Below are 26,159 nucleotides of genomic sequence, written 5' to 3' on the forward strand. Positions count from 1 at the left end.
TGGAACGGGGGAGTTTAAAGGGGGTGTTTGGGGCTGGGTATAGAAGGGGGAGGTTGAAAGAGGGTATCAGGGACTGGGTATAGAATGGGGTGGTTTAAAAGGGGTATCAGGGACTGGGTATAGAATGGGGGGTATCAGGGACTGGGCTTAGAATGGGGTAGTTTAATGGGGTATCAGTGACTGGGTATAGAATGGAGGGGTTTAAAGTGGTATCCAGGGCGGGGTATAAAATGTGAGTTTAAAGGGGTCATCAGGGTCTGGGTATAGAATGAGGGGGTTGAAAGGGGGTATCAGGGACTAGGTATGGAATGGGTGGTTTAAAGGGGGTATCAGGGACTGGGTATAGAATGGGGTGGTTTAAAGTGGGTATCAGGGACTGGGTATAGAATGGGGTGGTTTAAAGGGGGTATCAGGGACTGGGTATAGAATCGGGGGTTTAAAGTGGGATATCAGGAACTGGGTATAGAATGGGAGCCGTTTAAAGGGGTTATCAGGGACTGGGTATAGAATGGGGGCAGTTAAAAGGGCTATCTGGGATGGGGTATAGAATGGGGGGGTTAAAGGGGGTGTCAGGGACTGGGTAAAGAATGGGGTGGTTTAAAGAGGGTTATCAGGGACTGGGTATAGAATGGGGTGGTTTAAAGTGGGTATCAGGGACTGGGTATAGAATGGAGGCAGTTAAAAGGGGTATCAGGGACTGGGTATAGAATGGGGGGTTAAAGGGGTATCAGGGACTGAGTATTGACTGGTGTGTTTTAAAGGGGCTATCAGGGACTGGGTATAGAATGGAGGGGTTTAAAGGGGTTGAAATCTTCGAGGAGAAAGTGAGGTCTGCAGATGCTGGAGATCAAAGTTGAAACTTTATTGCTGGAACAGCACAGCAGGTCAGGCAGCATCCAGGGAACAGGAGATTCGACGTTTCGGGCACAGGCCCTTCTTCAGGAATGAGCAGAGAGTGTTCAGCAGGAGAAGATAAAAGGTAGGGAGGAGGGACTTGGAGGAGGGGCGTTGGAAATGTGATAGGTGGAAAGAGGTCAAGGTGAGGGTGATAGGTCGGAGTAGGATGGAGGCGGAGAGGTCAAGAAGAAGACTGCAGGTCAGGAAGGCGGTGCCGGGCTGGAGGGATCCGGCTGAGACAAGGTGGGGGGAGGGGGGATGAAGAAACTGGTGAAGTCCAAGTTCATCCCCTGTGGTTGGAGGGTTCCCAGTCGGAAGATAAGACGCTCCTCCTTCGACCGTCGGGTTGTTGTGGTTTGGCGGTGGATGAGTCCAATGACCTGCATATCCTCGGTGGAGTGGGAGGGGGAGTTGAAATGCTGTGCTACAGGTTGGTTGGGTTGGTTCGTCCGGGTGGCCCAGAGGTGCTCTCTGAATCGCTCCGCAAGTAGGCGGCCTGTCTCCCCAATATAGAGGAGGCCACACCGGCTGCAGCGGATGCAGTAGATGATGTGGGTGGAGGTGCAGGTGAATCTGTGGCGGATATGGAAGTTTCCTTTGGGGCCTTGGAGAGAAGTGAGGGGGGAGGTGTGGGCGCAAGTGTTGCACCTCCTGCGGTTGCAAGGGAAGGTGCCGGGAGTGGAGGTTGGGTCGGTGGGGGGTGTGGATCTGACAAGGGAGTCACGGAGGGAGTGGTCTCTACGGAAAGCTGATAGGGGAGGGGAGGGAAATATATCCTTGGTGCTGGGGTCTGTTTGGAGGTGGCGGAAGTGACGGCGGATGATGCGCTGTACATGGAGATTGGTGGGGTGGTAGGTGAGGACCAGTGGGGTTCTGTCCTGGTGGCGGTTGGAGGGGCGGGGCTCAAGGGCGGAGGAGCGGGAAGTGGAGGAGATGCGGTGGAGGGCACCGTCGACCACGTCGGGGGGGAAATTGCGGTCCTTGAAGAAGGAGGCCATCTGTGTTGTACGTATTTTGAACTGGTCCTCCTGGGAGCAGATGCGGCGGAGACGAAGGAATTGGGAGAATGGGATGGCGTTTTTACAGGGGGCAGGATGGGAGGAGGTGTAGTCCAGGTAGCTGTGGGAGTCGGTTGGTTTGTAGTAGATGTCCGTGTTGATTTGGTCGCCTGAGATAGAAACAGAAAGGTCTAGGAAGGGGAGGGAGGAGTCCGAGACTGTCCAGGTGAATTTGAGGTTGGGGTGGAAGGTGTTAGTGTAGTGGATGAACTGTTCAACCTCCTCGTGGGAGCACGAGGTAGCGCCGATACAGTCATCAATGTAGCGAAAGAAAAGATGGGGGGTGGGGCCAGTGTAGTTGCGGAAGATGGATTGTTCCACATACCCTACGAAGAGGCAGGCATAGCTGGGGCCCATGCGGGTGCCCATGGCTACTCTTTTGTTTGGAGAAAGTGGGAGGATTGGAAAGAAAAGTTGTTCAGGGTGAGGACCAGTTCGGTCAGTCGAAGGAGGGTGTCGGTGGAAGGGTACTGGGTGGTACGGCGGGAAAGGAAGAAGCGGAGGGCTTTGAGTCCTTCGTGATGGGGGATGGAGGTGTACAGGGACTGGATGTCCATGCTGAAGATGAGGCGTTGGGGACCGGGGAAGCGGAAATCCTGGAGGAGGTGGAGGGCATGGGTGGTGCCCGAACGTAAGTGGGGAGTTCTTGGACTAATGGGGACAGGACCGTGTCGAGGTATGCCGAGATGAGTTCGGTTGGGCAGGAGCAGGCTGAGACGATGGGTCGTCCGGGGCAGTCAGGTTTGTGGATTTTGGGCAGGAGGTAGAAACGGGCGGTGCGGGGTTGTGGGACTATGAGGTTGGAGGCGGTGGATGGGAGGTCCCCTGAGGTGATGAGGTTATGGACAGTCTGGGAGATGATGGTTTGGTGGTGGGGGGTGGGGTCATGGTCAAGGGGACGGTAGGAGGAGGTATCTGCGAGCTGGCATTTGGCCTCAGCGGTGTAAAGGTCAGTGCGCCAAACTACTACCGCGCCTCCCTTGTCTGCTGGTTTGATGGTGAGGTTGGGATTGGAACGGAGGGAGTGGAGGGCTGCGCGTTCCGAGGGTGAGAGGTTGGAGTGGGTGGGGGGAGTGTGGGAGTTCAGGTGGCGGTTAATATCGCGGCGGCAGTTTGCTATGAAGAGGTCGAGGGCAGGTAGGAGGCCAGCACGGGGTGCCCAGGTGGGTGGGGTGTGTTGGAGGTGGGAGAAGGGGTCGTCAGAGGGTGGGCGAGAGTCTTGGTTAAAGAAGTAGGCACGGAGGCGAAGGCGGCGGAAGAATTGTTCGGTGTCACTCCGTGTATTGAATTCATTAACCCGACAACGTGTGGGAACGAAGGTGAGACCTCTGCTGAGGACTGATCTTTCATCCTCAGTGAGGGGCAAGTCTGGAGGGATGGTGAACACACGGCAGGGCGGGGAGCTAGGACCTGGTGTGGGACTGGAGCTGGGTGTGGGGGCGGGGTTAGGCCTGGGGGCGGAACGCGGCGTGGGGGCGGAGTTAGGCGCGGTGACGGAACAGAATTGGGTGGTTTAAAGAGGGTATCAGGGACTGGGTATAGAATGGGGGGTATCAGGGACTGGGCTTAGAATGGGGTAGTTTAATGGGGTATCAGTGACTGGGTATAGAATGGAGGGGTTTAAAGTGGTATCCAGGGCGGGGTATAGAATGTGAGTTTAAAGGGGTTATCAGGGTCTGGGTATAGAATGAGGGGGTTGAAAGGGGGTATCAGGGACTAGGTATGGAATGGGTGGTTTAAAAGGGGTATCAGGGACTGGGTATAGAATGGGGGGTTAAAGGGGTATCAGGGACTGTGTATAGAATGGAGTGGTTTAAAGGGGGTATCAGGGACTGGGTATAGAATCGGGGGTTTAAAGTGGGATATCAGGAACTGGGTATAGAATGGGAGCCGTTTAAAGGGGTTATCAGGGACTGGGTATAGAATGGGGGGTTAAAGGGGTATCAGGAACTGGGTATGGAATGGGGTGGTTTAAAGGGGGTATCAGGGACTGGGTATAGAATCGGGGGTTTAAAGTGGGATATCAGGAACTGGGTATAGAATGGGAGCCGTTTAAAGGGGTTATCAGGGACTGGGTATAGAATGGGGCAGTTAAAAGGGCTATCTGGGATGGGGTATAGAATGGGGGGGTTAAAGGGGGTGTCAGGGACTGGGTATAGAATGGGGTGGTTTAAAGAGGGTTATCAGGGACTGGGTATAGAATGGGCTGGTTTAAAGGGGGTGTCAGGGATTGAATCTAGAATGGAGGCAGTTAAAAGGGGTATCAGGGACTGGGTATAGAATGGGGGGTTAAAGGGGTATCAGGGACTGAGTATTGACTGGTGTGTTTTAAAGGGGCTATCAGGGACTGGGTATAGAATGGAGGGGTTTAAAGGGTTATCAGGGTCTGGGTATAGAATGGAGGGGTTTAAAGGGGGTATCAGGGACTGGGTATGGAATGGGGTCGTTTAAAAGGGGTGTCATGGAATGGGTATAGAATGGGGGGGTTTAAAGGGGGTATCAGGGACTGGGTATAGAATGTAGGGTTTAAAGGGGTTATCAGGGACTGGGTATAGAATGGAGTGGTTTAAAGGGGGTATCAGGGACTGGGTATAGAATGGGCTGGTTGAAAGTGGGTGTCAGGGATTGAGTCTAGAATGGGGGCAGTTAAAAGGGGTATCAGGGACTGGGTATAGAATGGGGGGTTAAAGGGGTATCAGGGACTGGGTATAGAATGTGGTGGTTTAAAGGGGTTATCAGGGACTGGGTCTAGAATAGGGTGGTTTAATGGGGGTGTCAGGGACTGGGTATAGAATGGGGCAATTAAAAGGGGTATCTGGGACTGGGTATAGAATAGGGGGTTTAAAGGGGGTGTCAGGCACTGGGTATAGAATGGGGTGGTTTCAAGGGGGTGTGAGGGACTGGGTCTAGAATAGGGGCAGTTAAAAGGGGTATCAGGGACTGGGTACAGAATGGGGGGTTAAAGGCATATCAGGGACTGGGCATAGAATAGGTTGGTTTAATGGGTGTCAGGGTCTTGGTGTAGAATGAGGTGGTTTAAAGGATATCAGGGACTGGGTACAGAATGGCTGGTTTAAAGGGGGTGTCATGGACTTCGTATAGAATGGGGGGGTTTGGGACTGAGTATAAAATGGGGGCAATTAAAAGGGGTATCAGGGACTCGGTATAGAATGGGTGGGTTAAAGGTGTATCAGGGATTGGGTATAGAATGGGGTGGTTTAAAGGGGGGTATCAGTGGTGGGCATTGAATGGGGTAGTTTAATGGGGTATCAGGGACTGGGTATAGAATGGGGGGGGGTTTAAAGTGGTATCCGGGACTGGGTATAGAATTGGAGCAGTTTAAAGGGGGTATCAGGGACTGAGTATAGAATGGGGGTTTCAAGGGGTTATCAGGGACTGGGTATAGAATGGGGTGGGTTTAAAGGGGTGTCATGGATAGCGGAGAGAATGGGTGGGGTTTAAAGGGGGTATCAGGGACTGGGTATAGAATGGGAGGGTTTAAAGGGGGTATCAGGGACTGGGTATAAAATGGGGGGTTAAAGTGGTTATCAGGGACTGGGCATAGAATGGGGAGGTTTAAATAGGTATCAGGACAGGGTATAGAATAGGGTGGTTTAAAGGGGGTATTAGGGACTGGGTATAGAATGGGGGGTTTAAAGTGGCATCCGGGACTGGGTATAGAATGGGGACAGTTTAAAGGGGGTATCAGGGACTGTGTTTAGAATGGGGAGGTTTAAAGGGAGTATCAGGGACTGGGTATAGAATGGAGGTTTAAAGTAGCCTCCAGGACTGGGTATAGAATGGGGGCAGTTTAAAGGGGGTATCAGGGACTGGGTATAGAATGGGGATTTTAAAGTGGTATCCGTGACTGGGTATAGAATGGGGGCAGTTTAATGGGGGTATCAGGGACTGGGTATAGAATGGGGTGGTTTAAAGGGGATATCAGGGACTGGGTATAAAATGGGGGGGTGTAAAGGGGGTATCAGGGAATTGGCATTGAATGAGGCAGTTTAAAGGGGGTGTTAGGGTCTGGGTATAGAATGGGGAGGTTTAAAGAGGTATCAGGACAGGGTGTAGAATGGGCTTTGAAAGGGGGTATCAGGCACTGGGTATAGAATGGGGGGGGGGTTTAAAGGGGTATGAGGGACTTGGTATTGAATTAGTTCTTTTAGAGGGAGTATCAGGGTGTAAATGAGGCTTGTATTACTGAGAGTTTAGAAGGATGTGAATTATTCTCATAAATACGAAGAAATACTAACGGATTTAGACATGGTTAACACAGGCAGGATGTTCCTGATGACCGGGATCCCAGAAATAGATCCCAGGGTATGGCCATTTGGGACTGAGATCAGGAGAAATGTCTTCAACCAGAAACGGGTGAGCCTGTAGAATTCTCTGTCACAGAAAGTAGTCAGGCCCAAAAGATTGAAGGGGCGGCATGGTGGCTCAGTTGTTAGCACTGCTACCTCACAGCACCTGGGTGCCAGGTTCGATTCCAGTCATGGGCGACTGACTGTGTGGAATTTGCACATTTTCCCTGTGTCTGCGTGGGTTTCCTCCGGGTGCTCTGGTTTCCTCCCACACTCCAAAGATGTGCAGGTCAGGTGAATTGGCCATGTTAAATTTCCCACAGTGTTTAGGAATGTGTAGGTTACGTGCATTAGTTTGGGGTAAATGTAGAGTAGTAGGGGGATGAGTCTGGGTGAGTTACCCTTCGGAGGATCAGTGTAGACATGTTGGGCTGAAGGGCCTGTTTCCACACTGTAGGGATTCTAAGTTATCTAATCTACGGAATTCATTGCCTTAGAAGGCTGTGGAGGCCTGGACATTTAAGACTGACATAGATAGGTTCTTGAGTATAAAGGGGATCAAGAGTTACAGGGAGAAAGTGGGAGGATAGAGTTGAGAAACTTATCAGCCATGATTGAATAGCGGGAGCAGACTCAATGGGCTCAATGGCTCAATTTCTACACCTATGTCTTATGGTCTGATGGAGAGAGATTTGATGGAGGTTATCAGGGACAGAGAGGGAAATGAGAGGGAGTTGATGAAGGGTTATCAGAAACAGAGAGGAAAATGAGAGGGATTTGAAGGTGAGGAATGGAGTGATGGTGATTCTAGTGACTGCAATGGGATAATAGCCTCTCTCATTACAGATGCTCATTGCCTGTCACTTGTGTGGAGTGATGCTGTTGCTCCTTTATCAAGGTAATTCTGTCCTTTTTTCGAGAGAAAGGCAAAGGACTGAAGTGTCTGAACAGGCTACTTTGGAAATGGCTAACAGACACTGCCTAAGTCAACAATCAGAAAAGGTTTTCAAGTTTGTTTTAATACAATAAAAGGGGAGTGGCCGGTGTTTCCAGTTTGGGGTTAGTTTTAGCTGGGGACCCAAAGAAAGAGCTCCACTCTGATCCTCTCTATCTCTGATATCGCTCTCCTGTAAGAACCTGTGTTTGAATTTACCTTGATGCCAAGGGGCTGTTTATGGGGTATTGCAGGAAATTGGAACAGCTCTTCGTTAAGTTGCGTTTTTGTGTTGGTTGGATTTTCAAATAGTTATGTTATTCTTAAATTGGGTTTTCTTTTGTTCATGTGTAAATAAATTCTGTTTTGTTTAAAACCGAGTGGTTGGACCAACAGCATCACTCTTTTAATACCCACCTTTCATCTGGTTAAAACAACTAGAGAAGGTAGGCTCTGAGCTACCTTCATAAAATGTTTTGAGGGGGTCTGGCCTGGTCCATAACAGATTAGGAGCTCTTTGCAGGATTTGTTCTATCGTTCGGATTTGGGATTTGGGTTGTCAGACTCAAAGGTAGCGACAGTTAGTGTTAATGTCTTTTGTTCTGGGTGTTGCTTTCAGTTGCTTGAAACAGTGTTTGGAACAATAATGGCTCATTCAGTCACTAAAAGTTTTCTTGGGGTGGAAGAAGTGACTTTTGGGGTTTGACAAAAGGTATGCAAGGAAAAGCTGCTGGAATTGGCAGACTGGAGTTGGACTTACTTTGTCCGTAAGAAAAGGAGAGATTATAGCAATAGGTCTGCATTTAAATTTGCTGAAAATGCCATCGGAATCTTTGGCGATGACGAAAATTCAATTGAGAAAGAAGCAGCTTGAGTTAGAGGCAAAGGAAAAAGAAAGAGAAAAAGAAATGACACTGTTTGAATTATGATAAAAAAAAAAGGCCCAAGCAGAGAGAAAAAAGGATAGAATAGGCTTGTCAAAGGAGCAGTATCATCCCAGTGGCTTGAATTCTCCAAGAGAGTATGGAGGCGAATTTCAGGACAATAATACTTGCCCTGTGCTATCCTGACCCCGATTCTCTGTTGCTCCCCTCTTTAGGCTATTTATCAGGGCGACCATCATCATGATGCACATCCCTACAATGTCTCAGCTCATCATGTTGTCCACCCTTTCTACTCCAAGTCGAAAAGTTACCTCACCATCCAGAAATGTCAGCAGAAACTGGCCTGTGATTCCGAGCTGCATGTGGGAGTCCATTACATTATCCGGGGTATGGCTGCTGAGGTGGACAATGACCTGGTTGTGTTCTATCTGGTAAGGAGATGTCTAAGTGCCTTAACACTGCTCTCATTCCCTGTACACACCCTCCCCAGTTATCCACATGCCCCAATATCCTGTACTGTGCACCTGTAACCGCCCTTCCCACCACGATACCCAAATCCCTCCATATGGATTATTAACTCTCTCTGTTTCTGTCTCGCTGTCTTTCTCCAGGTCATGGCGAGGGGAGTGATTGTGAACATGAACTCGAAAACCATCTCCATCAAAGGTTCTGAAGGTTTGAGTCATAACTCACTCGATGTGTGAGAGACAGAGAAAGAATGAGAGGGATAGAGACAGAGAGACTAATCACTGCCCTTTGTCTTCCCATGGCATTGTTGTCACTGAACATTCCCCCACCTCTCCCCTCTCCACCCCCACCCCCAACTATCCTGAGGCTTACAATCAACCAGTAAAGTCAACTGGACTTGCCATTTAAATACAGTTGTTGCAACAGAAAGTCAGAGGTCAGGAATCCTGCAGCAAGAAACTCACCTCCTGACTCCAAAGCCTGTCCACCATCTACAAGGCACAAGTCAGGAGTGTGATGGAATACTTTCCAATTGCCTGGAAGGATGTAGCTTAGATTTGTTAGACATGACCCTCTTTTGCAAAGCGCCTTGTGAAGACCCTGAGTTTTCTCAAAATCATTGAATTCTCAGACCTTGAGAAGAATCATGTTCTGCAACAGTCAATTGAATTTTCAGTGTTGCCCTTTATGTTTGATTTCAAATTAAGATTGGCTGCCACGCTGGTATCCTTTATCCATTTCTGCTTGTAATCTTCATTTTCTCTTTAATATTTCTATCACTTTTACTTACAAAACTATTGTTAAAGTGCCCAAAATGCCGATTTTCCTGCTCCTCGGATGCTGCCTGACTTGCTGTGCTTTTCCAGCGCCACTCTAATCTTGACTATTGTTAAAGTTACTCATAAACTAGCCATTAATTTTGTGTCAGTGTAAAGCTTTCCTTGTTTTTTTTTTGGTCAGTGTTGTTCTTGGGAAATATGTCTGAATTTTCTATTTAACTTCTAAAGGCTATATTATCCCACTGTATAAAATAGGGAATATGATGATTACATAATTGTAGCATTCGCTCTGTCATTCTCACTCTCTTCCTTTGTCCCTCACTGTATTTCTCTCCCTCTCTCTATCTCCCTCCCTACCTCTGTCTGTCTGTCTATGTCTCTGACTCTCTCATTAACCCTCTCTCTGTCTTTCTTCCATTCACTATTTCAGTCTTCCTCTGCCTCCGTCCCTCTACATCACTCTTAATTTCTGTCTCGTCTCTCTCTTCCATTGTCTCTCTCTTTTTCTATTTCTCTCTATCCCTTACTCTGTTTCTCACTTTCCATATTATATCTCATTACCTGTGTCTCTCCCTCTGAATCTTTCTCTCTCCATCATTCTCTTTTTCCATCCATTCCTGCTTCTCTCTTTGTCTTTTTGTCTTCCTTCTCTGTCTCTCTCCTATCTTACTGACTGTCTCACTGCCTCTCTCTTTCTGTCTCCCTCTCCCTGCCTCTTTGTTCCCTCACTCTGTCTGCCTCTTGCTCTCGTGGCCTGTCTTACTCACTTCCTCCCTCCCTTTCCTCTGTTTGTCTGTCTGTCTATCTCCCATTGTCTCACTGTCTCTGCTTGTTTCTATTGGCCTGTCTCACTCCACCTATCTATCTGACTACCTCCTTCTGTCTCTATTTCTGCCTCTTTCTCTTTCCCTCTCCGTGTTAGTTCCTCTACCTCACTCTCTCTGTCACCCTCTGCCTCATTCTCTCTCTGTTTCTGCCCCTAGCTTCAGAAGGACACTTCCAGCTATCCCTCCCTGTCAGTGCTGATCTCTCTCCGATTGCTCGTCTCTTGGTCTTTGCCATTCTTCCTGGTGGAGAAATAACTGGGGACAGTGCAAAATTCCAGGTCTCCCAATGTTTCCAGAACAAGGTAAGAAGTCCTGAAGAAGGGCTTATGCCCGAAACGTCGATTCTCCTGCTCCTTGGATGATGCCTGACCTGCTGCGCTTTTCCAGCAACACATTTTCAGCTCTGATCTCCAGCATCTGCAGCCCTCACTTTCTCCAAGAAGTCCAGGTCTCGATATCTCCCTGCCACATTCCCTCTCACTCTCTATCTGCTCTGCCATATTCTTGCTTCCTAACTCTCACTCTGTAACTGCTCTGTCACACTCCTGTCTGTCACATTCTTTCTCTCCTTGTCTGTCTCCATAAATGCTCTGCCACCATCCTTCTCTCTCTCTCTCTCACCCTCCCTCTGTAATTGCTCTGTCACATGCCCTGTCTTCCACTGTCCCTCCACAACGGCTGTGTCTCACTCCAACTTTCCCACTCTCCCTCCAGAATTGTTCTGTCACGTTTGCGCCCTCCCTCCATAACCATCTGCCATGCTCCCTCTCTCACTCCATAACTGTCCTGCCATATTCCCTCTCTCCCCCCATATCTAGTCTGCCACATTCCCTCTGTCCCAACTCTGTGACATTCCCTCTTTCCCACTCTGTCCATAATTGCTCTGTCACACTCCCTCTCTTGCCCTCTCCTTTCATTTATATTCTCTCCTGTACTCCTATTTGTCTCCATTTCATTCTTTCTCTCTCTCTCTCACTTGCTTTTCTTCTGTTTTCCTTCCTCTTTCGTTCCTTTTCTTCATCTCTCCCTACCTGTGCATTGGAGATTGGAGAAATACAAACACTGTCCCCTTGTTTAGAAAAGTCTGGAAGGGTAATCCCAGCAGTGACAAAGCAGCTGCTTTCACTTCAATGGTGGGGTTCCTTCTGGAGACAATTATCTGAGATATAATTGGGAGTCACATGGACAAATGTGGATTGAACAGTCATCGAGTCACATAGCACAACAGCAGGCAACCCCAACATGTCCATGCCAACCAACAAACATCAAACTACACGAATCCCATTTACCTGAACTTGGTCCATAACTACTGTGGCCTGGCATTTTAAGTGCTCATCCAGTGTTTGTCTCTCAGGCAGCATGGGCCATGTCTCTGCCACCTACTGAGTAATAATTTGTTTTCTCTAATCTCCTCTAAACCATTTTACTCCTTGCCTTAAGCTTACGCCCTCTGGTCCTAGACTTGTTTGCTATTGGATAAAGATTCTCACAATTCACTCTGTGTATGCCTCTCATAATTCTGTCCAGCTCAATCAGATTCCTCACCTCAGCCTGCTGTGCTCCAGGAAAAACAATCCAGCCAATCCACTCTCTCCTCATAAATGAGATTAACCATTCCAGGCTTCATCCTAGTGAATCTCCTCTGCACACTTTCCTGAGCAATCATACGTTTCTGATCATGGAGCACCCAGAATTGCACACTGTATTCCATCTGTGGCCTCCTCCATTTCCTGCACTTCCCGCCTTCGAACCCACTCTCCCAACCACAACAAGGATAGAGTCCCCTTGTCCTCACATTCCACCCCACTAATCTCCAAATCCAGTGTATCATCGTACACCATGTTTGCCACCTACAGTCAGACCCCACCACCAAAAATATATTTCCCTCCCCAACCCTAGCTGCATTCCTTTGAGAACGTTCCCTCTGTGACTCCCTTGTTAGGTCCAAAATCCCCACCAAACCCCTCTCAATACCCAGCACCATCTCCAGCCACTGTAACAGCTGCAAAACCTGTGCCCACATCTCTGCGCTCACCCCATCCCAGGCCCCAAAGGATTATTCCAAATCCGGCAAAGATTTAATTGTATATGCTCGAACCTCATTTACTGCATATGTTGCTCTCAGTGTGGTCTCCTCTACATCAGAGAGACTTAGTGCATTTGCAGAATGGTGAACATCTCTGGTCCATACAAAACCAACCAATAGCTATCAATTTCAACTCCCCCTCCCACTTTCCCCATGACACGTCCATTCTGGGCCTCCTCCATCACATAAACAAGGTCACCCACAAACTGGAGGAGGCACAGTTCATCTCCTGCCTCTGGAGCTTACAATCACAGGGCCTTAACATTAATCCACCAGTCTCCAAATCTCCCAACTTCCCCCCCACCCCCCCCCCATCCCAGCACCAATTCCACTGACTCAGCTGTACCCCCTTGAGCTGACCTACCTGTCCATCTTCCTTCTCAACTGTCTGCTCCACCCTCCCTCGATCACCATCACCTCGTGCCTTTGTACACCTATCGTCATCTCACCTACCTTTCCACTAGCCCCATCCTCTATTCATTTCTTGGCCCCCTTTCCCCTCCTCAGTCCTGAAGAAGAGCTATGCCCGAAACATCGACTCACTTGCCCCTCAGATGCTGTCTGATCTGCTGCGCATTTTCCAACGCCGCACTTTATCAACTCTGACTCTCTACCATCTGCAGGTCTCACTATCTCTATCTGTGGTCTAACCATTGTTTTATAAAGTTAAAAATCACACAGCACCAGGTCATATCCATCAGGTTTAATTGGAAGCACACTAGCTTTCGGAGCGTCGCTCCTTCATCAGGTGGTAGTGGAGGACTCAATTCTAACACACAGAATTTAGAGCAAACATTTACAGTGTGATGTAACTGAAATTATACATTTAAAAATTGATTGTCTGTTAAGCCTTTCATCTGTTAGAATACCATGATAGTTTCACTTCTTTCATGTGTAAATCATAAATTGTTTTATAAAGTTTTCCTTGCTCCTTCAATCTATGACCTGCCAATGAAGGCAAGCATTCAGTATTCCATCTTCCCCACTCTGTCTATCTGTGCTGACATCTTCAGGGATTGATGGACTTGTACCCCAAAGTCCCGTTGTTCTTCAGTACTCCTGACGGACCTAACATTTATTGTGCCTGTCCTTCCCTCACTGGGTTCTCAAAGTGCATCACTTCACACTTATCACACTGCCATTGCTTTGCCCTGTTTACCAGCTGATCAATATCAGACTGTAGTCTGAGCTCATCCTCCTTACTATCAATAACAACACCAATTTTTATGTCATCTTACTAATTATACATTCTACATTCACATCCAAGTTACTAATGCATATAATAGACAGTACCAATCTTTGTGATACACTGCTGGTCACAGACTTCTAATCACAAAACCAACCCCAACCACTATCACCTTTGCCTCCATTGTGTAAGTCACTTTCACCTTGGATCCCATGGCCTCTTACCTTTTGCACCAGCCTTCCGTGTAGAACCTTGTCAGAAGCCTTACTGAAGGCCATGTAAACCATATCAACTGCACAAGTCCATGTAAACCACATCAATATATTTTGTCACCTTTTCAAAGATGCAATCAGTCAGGTAGGATCTCCCACTAATAAGTCTGTACTGGATATAACTAATTAATCCCTGCCTTTTCAAACATTGACTAATCCTGTCTTTCAGAATATTTTTCCCAAAGTTTCCCTTCCATTGACATCAGACTAATTGGTCTGTAAATATTTGGCCTAGCCTCATGCCCTTCTCGAACAAAAGAACCACAGTTATTTGTACTTCACCTGTCGCCTGTAAAGTATCAGATATCTCCTCCAGGATCCCATACATTTCCTCTCTGCTGCCTGTACCAGCCTGGGATACATCACATCAGGACCCAAAGATTTATATAGTCATAGAGCTTTACAGTATGCAAACAGACTGTTTGTTCCAACTCGTCCATTCCAACCAGATATCCTCAATTAATCTAGTCCCATTTGCCAGTATTTGATCTTTAAACCCTTCCTATTCCAGATGCCTTTGTAATTATACCAGCCTCCACCACTTCCCTCTGGTAGCTCATTTCGTGCATACATCTCCCTCTGTGTAAAAAAAAGTTGTCCCTTAGGTCTCTTTGAAATCTTTCTCCTCTCACCTTAAACCTATGCCCTCTAGTTTTGGACTCTGTTCCCCTGGGGAAAAGATCTTGGCAATTCACGCTATCCACGCTCCTCGCGATTTTATAACCAACCAATCCCACCTTGTTGTGACCATCTATTTCTATTGTACCTCCCACTTCCCCCAAGACATGTTCATTTTAGGCCTCCTCTGCCACCTAAACAATGCTGCCTCATCTTCTGCCTCAGGAGCTTCCAACCACACGACCTCAACACTGAATTCACCAGTTTCCAAATGCCCCCTCCCCCATCCCATCCCAGATCTAACCTTCCAAGTCAGATCTGCCCTCTTGAGCTAACCCACCTTCCATCTTCCTTCTCACCTATCTACTCCACCCTCCCACCCATTTATCACTATCACCTCCTATCTTCACCCACCTATCGCCGTCCCACCTACCTTTCCTCAGCCTCCTCCCTCCTCCCCCTAATTATTTCTCAGCTCCTTACCCCCTCCTCAGTCCAAATTTGGACTCTCTTGCTCCTGAGATGCTGTCTGAATTGTGATTTTTCCAGCTCCATGTTTTATTGACTCCAATCCTCTTATTATTAGCATACTCCTAGAAAGCCTTGGAGTTTCCCTTGTGATCCTATCTGCCAAAGATTTAGAAGAGTTAGCATGATTTATTCAGGGAAAACTGTTGTTAAGTTTCTGTAGTTTTTTTGTTGAAGATGTAATAGAGAGTTGATTTAAATAACACAGTTTATGTGATGCATTTGAATTTCGAGAAAGCTTTTGATGCAGTGACACATGACAGATTTGTAGGGAAGTCTAAATTAGAGTGGTGCTGGAAAAGCACAGCAGGTCAGGCAGCATCCGAGGAGCAGGAAAATCAATGTTTCGGGCAAAAACCTTTCATCAGGAATTCCTGATGAAGGGCTTTTGCCCGAAACGTTGATTTTCCTGCTCCTCGGATGCTGCCTGACTTGCTGTGCTTTTCCAGCACCACTTGAATCTAGATTCTGATTGCCCGCATTTGCAGTCTGCACTTATGCCTGCCAGATTTGTAGGGGATGTTATCGGTCATGGTATTATAAGAACAGCATCAATGTGGATATAAAATTGACTGAGTGAAAGAAAACAGAGTTATGATCCATGGATATTTTTCAGGCTGGAGGACTTCACAGGGATTAGAATTGAGACCTTTGCTTTTTGATTTGGATCTTGCTGTGCATTTAGGTGTAGATAGTGCAAAACTCAGAAGAGCGGCAGACACTAAAGAGGACAGTGTAGAACTCCGAAATGGATTGGGCAGAAAGCTGGCAGATGAAGGTCAAAGCAGAGAAGTGTCAAGTGATGCATTTTGGTTAGAAGAACATTGCAAGACAATCCAAAATAAGGTGTACAATTCTAAAGAGGGGACAGGAAGGCCCTGGGACATGTGTACATGATAGGTGTTGAGATCAGGAAATAAAGCATACCATATTCCCAGTTTTATTTTCAGAGACTTAGAGCACAAGAAGAGATATTGAAGTTGCATAAGACACTTGTAAGCCCTCAGCTGGAGGATTGCATACTATTAGAGGTACCACATTTATAGGAAAGACATGAATGTACTGGAGAGAATGCAGAAGTGATTTACGAGAATGGTTCCAAGAATGAGAAACACCAGGTAGATTGAAGAAGTTGGCACTGTTCACCTTGGAGAGAAGAAGGATGAGTCGAGATTTGATTGAGACATAGAATGAGGACACAAAGAGAAATTATTCACAATTGTAAAACGATTGTGAGAAAGAAAGAATGATGTGAGAAAAAAGATTTTTTTATGTGGCATCGAGTTCGGGTCTGGAATATTCTGCCTGGAAATGTGATGAAGGCAGATTCAATGAGGCATTCAAGAGGGCATTGGATGATTATTGAAAGAGAAGCGAAGTGTAGGGGTGTGCATTAAATCATAGTGCTTGTTGGAGAACCAGCCAAATGGCCTCCTGCATCTCTGTAGCACTTCTGTATTTGTGTGATTTTTGAAATCTTTCTGCCTCTCACTCCATCTCTGTGTCTCTCCCTCTGTCTCTGTCTCCTGTGCTGATCAACATCTTCTCTTCCACCGTTTAGGTGAGCCTCCATTTCTCTGTAGCTGAAGACCTGCCCAAAAGTCACATCAGCCTCAATCTTCACGCTGAGCCGAACTCTCTCTGTGGGCTACGGGTGGTCGATCGTAGTGTGCTGCTGCTGAAACCGGAGACAGAACTTACCCAAGGCAGTGTAAGATACATCTTTGGGCTGGGGTAAAAAATGCCTTGGTGCCGTGTAACCATCTACCCCATAGATTTCGGACATGAATTGAAATAATCAGACAAGGATCAATAGAACCTGAATATAACCCCCAATCTAACCCAAATACATTTCCAACAATTCATATATTTATAATTCACACAAATCAAAAAACCTGTCAGCCACAACCGCTTTGCAAGTAACTACATCCACCCCCACCCCGGTTTGTGGACCTTTGCACAAAGAAGAAGACGAGACTTCTCTGTGCATTGAGCTTGCTTTGCCATTCAATAAAATCAAATCTCAATTCCACATTCCTACATAATGCTGAGAATCTTTCATCCCCTTGATCATCAAAAATCTAACTACTTCTACCTTGAAAATACTTAACGATTTGATGTCCACTGTCTTTTGAGGAAGCTACTTCCAAAGATTTATAACCCTCGGAGAGTGAATGTTTCCTTATCTCTGTTTTAAATGGGTGGCCCCTTATTCGAAACTCTGAGCCCTAGATCTCGGTTCTCCCACAAAGAAACATCCTTTACACATCCACCCAGTCAAGTCCCCTCAGAATCTTACATGCTTCAGTTAAGTCACCCTTCACTCTTCTAAACTTGAGAGGATATAGGCCCAGCCGGTCTAGCCTTTCCTCATAAGGAGATTCACACATTAATGTATTAGTATAATGGGCGGCACGGTAGCACAATGGCTAGCACAGCTGCCTCACAGCACCAGAGACCCAGGTTCAATTCCCGACTCAGGCAACTGTCTGTGTGGAGTTTGCACATTCTCCCCAGTGTCTGCGTGGGTTGCCTCCGGGTGCTCTGGTTACCTTCCACAATCCAAAAAGACATGCAGGTTCGGTGAATTGGCCATGCTTAATTGCCCACAGTGTTAGGTGAAGGGGTAAATGTAGGGGAATGGGTCTGGATGGGTTGCTCTTCGGAGGGTCAGTGTGGATTTGTTGGGCCGAAGGGCCTATTCCCACACTGTAAGTAATTTAATCTAAACCTTCTTTGATCTGCATTCATCACATTAGCATCCTTATGCAACTACAGTGACCAATCCTATGCACAGTACCTCAGATGTGGTCTTACAAATGTCACGTACAACAAGGGAGAGAGGGGAGGAATAATCTGATCCTGGTTCCTGTCCGGTGATCTCTGGATAAGACAGTAACAGAAATTGCTGGAGAAACTCAGTAGCATTGGCAGCATCTGGGTAAGCCAGTGACTGCTTCAGTCTGACTTTGTGCTCCTGCTGCTGCTGAGGTTCTGGATAATATGGGCTTATTTGAGGTGACTTGCTGTCATGTGAAGACTTTCCTGGTGGAATTGCTGTCAAATGCCCTGCAGCAAGGTTGACAGCTCCTCTGACATGTTTTGTAATGGAAATGGGATCTTCAGATCTTCCTGCTGCTGATGTACTCTTGTACACTTGCTCACCAGATCTACTCCTTGCTGCCAGTGCAGGATCTGCAGAATTATTCAAACGATCTCAAGAGCCATGAGGAACATTACTGCGAGCTCCAAGATCCCTTTTCAAAGCCTGAGCCCAGTGGGCTAGCAATGGGAGACCTCGGACAACTTCTCAAGGTTATTTCATCAACCAGTATCCTCTTGCAAAATCCCACCACAAATGAAGACCCTTGGCTGGGGAGTAGGTAGCCTGGAGAGGATGAAGGAAGGGAGGGGAGACAGTGCAGGAAACAAAGAGAGAGACAGACAGACAGAGAGTCGGACTTAAATAGAGACAGTAACAGACAAAGAGAGGGAGAGAGCAAGAGACAGATGGGGAGAGACACAGTTTGAGACAGAGAGACAGATAGAGTCACAGATGGACAGAAGGGAGAGTGAGAGAGAGAGAGAGAGAGACAGAGTGAATGAGAGACAGGGAGAGAGAGAAACACAGACACAGAGAGATAAATAGGGAGAGTGAAAGACAGACAGCAGGAATGAGAAAGACAGAGGCAAACATGGATAGCGCTAGTGGGAGAGATGATAGAGGGAGAGAAGCAGGCCCAGAGAGAGTATGAGGGAGACAGAGAGAGGCAGACAGAGACGGAAACAGACTGAAACACAGACATGGAGTGTGGGAGAGATAGGGAGAGGGACAGACAGGGAGAGAGAGAGAGAGAGAGAGAGAGGAAGACAGAAACAGAGAATTGAATGAGGCAAAAGCAAGATGGAGAGAAAAAGCAATAGTGGCTAAGACAGAAAGAGTGCTGAGACACAAAATGTGAAAGATACAGAAAGAGTTGTATAACACAAAGACATAGAGACAAAGTGAGAACTGGATGGAGAAACAGCCAGAAGGGTGAGAAGGAGCTGGAGGAGGGAGAGGGAGAGTGAGAAATGAAGATCTGAAATGAGTAAAGTAGGGGGTGGCGAGAGAGATGAAAAGGGGGTGGGAGGTGATTGAAGGACAGGCAGATGGATGAATTGAAGGTGGATGGGATGGAAGCCTGGAAGGCAGGTGAAGAGCAAGAAGACTGGATGCAGGGGGATGTAGTCAAATGATGGAGTTGATGAAGAAATGGAGAATTGGTCAATGCATGGATAAATAATCGACTGCATTTCTCTGCTTCTCTCCACTACTTTTCACTCTCTTTACAAGACATTCCCTCTCTTCCCCAAATCTAACTTCACCCCTCCCCCGTCTATCTCACTCTCTCTTTCCTTCTTTCACTTCATCCTGTCTCTCTATTCCTCTGCTCTCCTTGTTCACACTCTCTGACCAATCTCCCTCCTTTATCTCTCTTCCACTTTCCCTCTTACTCTTCCTTTTGTCAGACCGCTTTCTCTCTTGTCACTTACTCCCGCTACACCCCTCTCTCAATTCACCCCTCACCCCTTTCTTCCTTGCTATCTCTTGTCCTGCATCCTCATCCTGTCATGTCCACCCTCCCTACTGCTCTGTGCTCTGTCCAATCTATTTCCATCTTTCCTCCCTTTATCTCTCTTCCTGTTTCACTCCCTTTCTTCCCCACCACCAACCCCAACCATCAACCTCCCTTCTCTCTCTCTCTTTCTCATCTTCTGTCATGCTTTGTCTGCTGTAATGTCAATGATTTTCTCTGATTGACTGAACAGGACATGGGACTGCAAATTCTGACAGACACTGAATTTCACAAACCCACCAACTGTTTCATCGATAAGGTTTATGACGACTCCATAATGTATATGAAGTTTTTTGATGCAGGTATGTTCACTGTACACTTCAAATATTACTGTAGAGCTGTGAGAAATTCTCTGTAGCTCTGTGGCTAAAAGGATTGAGAGAGAGGGTTTCTGGGACATTGGGACCAGTTCTGGGGGAGGTGGGACCTGTACAAACTGGACATGTTCCACGTGGGCAAGACTGGGGCTGATGTCCTTGGGGTTATACTTGGGAGAGTGGTTGGGGAGGGTTTAAACTCATATGGCGGAGGATGGGAATGAGAGGTGTGCGCAGTAGATGCAGAAATTGATGCAGAGGTGACCAAGGCAAACATTACTAAGCCAGGGGAACACTGCTGTAAACAGCGAGAGAAGTGGTCTGAAATGCATGTGTTTCAATTTGAAAAGTATAATAGGCAAGGGAGATGAACCAAGAGCAATGGTTAGTACTTGGAACTATGACATTATAGTGATTACAGAGACTTGACTGAAAGAGGGACAGGACTGGCAGCTGAATGTCCCAGAATAGATATTTCAGGTGTGATAGAAAGGGAGATAAAAAGGGGGCTGTGGGGAATTTACATTACTGGTAAAGGAGGCCTTTAGTAGAGTGATATGTGCTTCTTGTCAAATGTGGGAGTTTAAAGAGAGTTTAAGGGTTACTGCGGATTATATCTGCAATAAATGCGAATCTTATCAGATCGAATGGATCGGTTCGAGAGACAGTTAGAAGCAATGAGGAAATTGCAACAGCAACAGTATGTGATGGATGACAGTTATAGGAAGGGGGTAAGTCTCAGATACAGTACATAGATGGGTTAACTCCAGGAAAGATAAGAGAGGTAGGCAGCTAGTGCAGGAATCTTCTGTGGTTATCTCCATTTCAAACAAGTATGCTGTTTTGGAAAATGTAGGGGGTGATGGATTCACAGGGGAACGTAGCATGAACAGCCAAGTTTCTGGTATTGAGACTGGCTGTAATGCAACAAGTGATACGTCGGGTTCTAAGAGATCAATTGTGTTAGGGGATTTTCTAGTCCGACATACAGACAGCAGCGAAAAAAACAGAATGGTGTGTTACCTCCCTGGTGCCAGGATCAAGGATGTCTCAGAGACGGCGCAGAATATTCTCAAGGGGGAGAGGGACCAGCAGGAGATCATTGTCCACAATGGAACCAACGACATAGGAAGGGAAAAGGTTGAGATTCTGAAGGGAGATTACAGAGACTTAGGCAGGAATTTAAAAAGGAGGTCCTCGAGAGTAGTAATATCTGGATGACTCCTGGTGCTACGACCGAGTGAGGGCAGGAATGGGAGGATAGAGCAGATGAATGCATGGCTGAGGAGCTGGTGTATGGGAGAAGGATTCACATTTTTGGATCATTGGAATCTGTTTTGGGGTAGAAGTGACCTGTACAAGAAGGACAGATTGCACCAAAATTGGAAGGGGACTAATATAGTGGATGGCACGGTGGCACAGTGGTTAGCACTGCTGCCTCGCAGCGCCAGAGACCCGGGTTCAATTCCCGCCTCAGGCGACTGACTGTGTGGAGTTTGCACGTTCTCCCCGTGTCTGCGTGGGTTTCCTCCAGGTGCTCCGGTTTCCTCCCACAGTCCAAAGATGTGCAGGTCAGGTGAATTGGCCATGCCAAATTGCCCGTAGTGTTAGGTAAGGGGTAAATGTAGGGGCATGGGTAGGTTGCGCTTCGGCGGGGCGGTGTGGACTTGTTGGGCCGAAGGGCCTGTTTCCACACTGTAAGTAATCTAATCTAATATACTGGCAGGGAGATTTGCTAGAGCTGCTCGGGAAGATTTAAACTAGTAAGGTGGTGGGGGGGGGGGTTGGTGGGACACAGAGAGATAGTGAGGAAAGAGATCAATCTGAGACTTGTACAGTTGAGAACAGGGCAAGTCAAACAGTCAGGGCAGGCAGGGACAAGGTAGGACAAATACATTAAACTGCATTTATTTCAATGCAAGTGGCCTAACAGGGAAGGCAGATGAACTTAGGGCACGGTTAGGAACATGGGACTGGGATATCATAGTAATTACAGAAACATGGCTCGGGGTGGGCAGGATTGGCAGCTTAATGTTCCAGGATGCAAATGCTACAGGAAGGATAGAAAGGGAGGCAAAAGAGAAGGGAGAGTGACGTTTTTGATAAGGGATAGCATTACAGCTGTGCTGATGGAGGATATTCCTGGAAATTCATCCAGGGAAGTTATTTGGGTGAAACTGAGAAATAAGAAAGGGATGATCACCTTATTGTGATTGTATTACAGACCGCCTAACAGTCATAGAACATAGAACAGAGAAGAATACAGCGCAGTACAGGCCCTTTGGCCCTCGATGTTGCGCCGATCCAAGCCCACCTAACCTACACTAGTCCACGATCCTCCATATGCCTATCCAATGCCCGCTTAAATGCCCATAATGAGGGAGAGTCCACCACTGCTACTGGCAGGGCATTCCATGAACTCACGACTCGCTGAGTAAAGAACCTACCCCTAACATCTGTCCTATACCTACCACCCCTTAATTTAAAGCTATGCCCCCTTGTAATAGCTGACTCCATACGTGGAAATAGGTTCTCACGGTCAACCCTATCTAAACCCCTAATCATCTTGTACACCTCTATCAAGTCACCCCTAAACCTTCTTTTCTCTAATGAAAACAACCCCAAGTGCCTCAGCCTTTCCTCATACGATCTTCCTTCCATACCAGGCAACATCCTGGTAAACCTCCTCTGCACCCGTTCCAGTGCCTCCACATCCTTCCTATAGTATGGCGACCAAAACTGCACACAATACTCCAGATGTGGCCGCACCAGAATCTTATACAACTGCAACATGACCTCAGGACTCAGGAACTCAATTCCTCTACCAATAAAAGCCAGTACGCCATATGCCTTCTTCACCGCACTATTTACCTGGGTGGCAACTTTCAAAGATCTGTGTACATAGACACCAAGATCCCTCTGCTCATCCACACTACCAAGTATCCGACCATTAGCCCAGTACCCCATCTTTTTGTTACTCTTACCAAAGTGAATCACCTCACACTTAGCTACATTGAACTCCATTTGCCACCTTTCTGCCAAGTTCTGCAGCTTATCTATATCCCGCTGTAACCTGCCACATCCTTCCTCACTGTCAACAACTCCTCCGACTTTCGTATCATCTGCAAACTTGCTCACCCAACCTTCTAGCCCCTCCTCCAGGTCATTTATAAAAATGACAAACAGCAATGGTCCCAAAACAGATCTTTGCGGAACACCGCTAGTAACGGCACTCCAAGATGAACCGTTACCATCAACGACTACCCTCTGTCTTCTTCCAGCCAGCCAATTCCTAATCCAAACCTCCAACTCACCCTCAATGCCATACCTCCGTATTTTTTGAAGTAGCCTACCATGGGGAACCTTATCAAACGCCTTACTAAAATCCATATACACCACATCTACCGCTTTCCCCTCATCCACCTCCTTAGTCACCTTCTCAAAGAATTCAATAAGGTTTGTGAGGCACGACCTGCCCTTCACAAAACCATGCTGACTATCCTTGATCACATTATTCCTATCAGATGTTCATAAATCCTATCCCTTACAATTCCCTCTAAGACTTTGCCCACAACAGAAGTGAGACTTACCGGCCTATAGTTACTAGGGTTATCCCTACTCCCCTTCTTGAACAAGGGAACCACATTTGCTAGCCTCCAATCTTCTGGCACTACTCCTGTAGACAACGAGGACATAAAAATCAAGGCCAATGGCTCTGCAATCTCCTCCCTTGCTTCCCAGAGAATCCTAGGATAAATGCCGTCAGGCCCAGGGGACTTATCTATTTTCACCCTTTCTAGAATTTCCAACACCTCTTCCCTACATACCTCAAAGCCATTCATTCTACTTAATTGTGACTCAGTATTCACATCAGCAACAATGTCCTGTTCCTGAGTGAATACTGACAAAAAGTATTCATTCAGTGTCTCCCCAATCTCTTCAGCCTCCACACGCAACTTCCCACTACTATTCGTGACTGGACCTATTCCTACCCTAGTCATTCTTTTATTCCTGACATACCTATAGAAAGCCTTAGGGTTTTCCCTAATCCTACCAACTAAGGACCTTTCATGTCCCCTCCTTGCTGCTCTTAGCTCTCTCTTCAGGTCCTTCCTGGCTAACTTATAACTCTCAATTGCCACAATTGACCCTTCACGCCTCATCTTTACATAGGCCGCCCTCTTCCATTTAACAAGGCATTCCAATTCCTTATTAAACCACGGCTCCCTCACACGACCCTTTCCTCCCTGCCTGACAGGTACATACTTATCAAGGACACTCAATAGTTGCTCCTTGAACAAGCTCCACATATCAATTACACTCTTGCCTTGAAGCCTACTTTTCCAAGCCACGCATCCTAAGTCATGCCTCACCGCATCATAATTTCCCTGACCCCAGCTATAACTCTTGCCCTGTAGTGCACACTTATCCCTCTCCATCACTAGAGTAAAGGTCACCGAATTATGGTCACTATCCCCAAAGTGCTCACCTACCTCTAATTCTAACACCTGGCCTGGTTCGTTACCCAGAACCAAATCCAGTATGGCCTCACCTCTTGTTGGCCTATCTACATATTGTGTCAGGAAACCCTCCCTCCTGCACACATTGGACAAACACCGACCCATCTAATGAACTAGAGCTATAGCTTTCCCAATCAATATCAGGAAAGTTAAAGTCCCCCATAACAACCACCCTATTACTTTCACTCTTTTCCTGAATCATCCTCGCAATCCTTTCTTCTACGTTTCTAGGACTATTAGGAGGCCTGTAAAAAACTCCTAACAGGGTGAGCTCACCTTTCCTATTCCTAACCTCAGCCCAAACTACCTCAGATGGCGAGTCTTCATCCATCGTCCTTTCCACCGCTGTAATATGATCTTTGACAAGCAATACCACACCTCCCCCTCTTTTACCCCCACCTCTGACCCTACTAAAACATTTAAATCCTGGAACCTGCAACAGCCAATCCTGTCCCTGTTCTACCCATGGCTCCGTAATAGCCACAACATCGAAGTCCCAGGTACCAACCCACGCTGCAAGTTCACCTACCTTATTTCGTATACTTCTTGCATTGAAGTATACACACTTCAAGCCACTTTCCTGTTTACAGGCATCCTCCTTTGAGATTGATGCCATGTTCCAAACTCCCTACACTCCAGGTCCTGCACCCTAAAGCTACAGTCTGGATTCCCATGCCCCTGCAGAGTTAGTTTAAACCCCCCCCAAGAGCACTAGCAAACCTCCCACCAAGGATACTGGTGCCCCTCAGGTTCAGGTGTAGACCATCCTGTTTATAGAGGTCCCACCTTCCCCAGAAAGAACCCCAGTTATCCAAATACCAGAATCCCTCCCTCCTGCACCATCCCTGTAGCCACGCATTTAACTGTTCTCTCTCCCTGTCCCTTGACTCTCTATCACGTGGCACGGGTAACAAACCAGAGACAACAACTCTGTTCGTTCTAACTCTGAGCTTCCAACCTAGCTCCCTGAAAAGGTAAAAACAATGACTGCAGATGCTGGAAACCAGATTCTGGATCAGTGGTGCTGGAAGAGCACAGCAATTCAGGCAGCATCTGAGGACAGGCAAAATCGACGTTTCGAGCAAAAGCCCTTCATCAGGAATAAAGGCAGAGAGCCTGAAGCGTGGAGAGATAAGCTAGAGGAGGGTGGGGGTGGGGATAGAGTAGCATAGAGTACAATAGGTCAGTGGGGAAGGAGATGAAGGTGATAGGTCAGGGAGGAGAGGGTGGAGTGGATAGGTGGAAAAGGAGCTGGGCAGGTCGGACAAGTCCGGACAAGTCAGGGGATCGTGTTGCTGGAGGTTAGAAACTAGGATGAGGTGGGGGAAGGGGAAATGAGGAAACTGTTGAAATCCACATTGATGCCCTGGGGTTGAAGTGTTCCGAGGCGGAAGATGAGGCGTTCTTCCTCCAGGTGGTGAGGGAGCGGCGGTGGAGAAGGCCCAGCACCTCCATATCCTCGGCAGAGTGGGAGGGGAAGTTGAAATGTTGGGCCACGGGGCGGTTTGGTTGATTGGTGCGGGTGTCTCGGAGATGTTCCCTAAAGCGCTCTGCTAGGAGGCGCCCAGTCTCCCCAATGTAGAGGAGACCGCATCGGGAGCAACAGATACAATAAATGATATTAGTGGATGTGCAGGTAAAACTTTGATGGATGTGGAAGGCTCCTTTAGGGCCTTGGATGGAGGTGAGGGAGGAGGTGTGGGCACAGGTTTTACAGTTCCTGCGGTGGCAGGGGCAAGTGCCAGGATGGGAGGGTGGGTCGTAGGGGGGCGTGGACCTGACCAGGTAGTCACGGAGGGAACGGTCTTTGCGGAAGGCGGAGAGGGGTGGGGAGGGAAATATATCCCTGGTGGTGG

At 47.4% G+C, this 26,159-nt stretch overlaps 1 protein-coding gene across 2 annotated transcripts in view; it reads left to right on the forward strand.

The window, feature by feature from the left end:
• Nucleotides 1–26,159, forward strand: part of LOC122544240 (pregnancy zone protein-like) — a 321,085-nt gene that overhangs the window by 209,932 nt on the left and 84,994 nt on the right. For both annotated transcript variants that reach the window (XM_087980973.1, XM_087980974.1), the window contains exons 12-17: nucleotides 8,299–8,514; nucleotides 8,695–8,758; nucleotides 10,314–10,459; nucleotides 16,409–16,558; nucleotides 18,016–18,162; nucleotides 19,660–19,768. In XM_087980973.1, the coding sequence (XP_087837099.1) occupies nucleotides 8,299–8,514; nucleotides 8,695–8,758; nucleotides 10,314–10,459; nucleotides 16,409–16,558; nucleotides 18,016–18,162; nucleotides 19,660–19,768 (832 nt within the window). The remainder of the gene's footprint in view (nucleotides 1–8,298; nucleotides 8,515–8,694; nucleotides 8,759–10,313; nucleotides 10,460–16,408; nucleotides 16,559–18,015; nucleotides 18,163–19,659; nucleotides 19,769–26,159) is intronic.

Source organism: Chiloscyllium plagiosum, unplaced genomic scaffold (assembly GCF_037043375.1).
Source record: "Chiloscyllium plagiosum isolate Xiang-an unplaced genomic scaffold, Cpla_swu_hap1 HiC_scaffold_38, whole genome shotgun sequence".
Lineage (NCBI taxonomy): Eukaryota > Metazoa > Chordata > Chondrichthyes > Orectolobiformes > Hemiscylliidae > Chiloscyllium > Chiloscyllium plagiosum.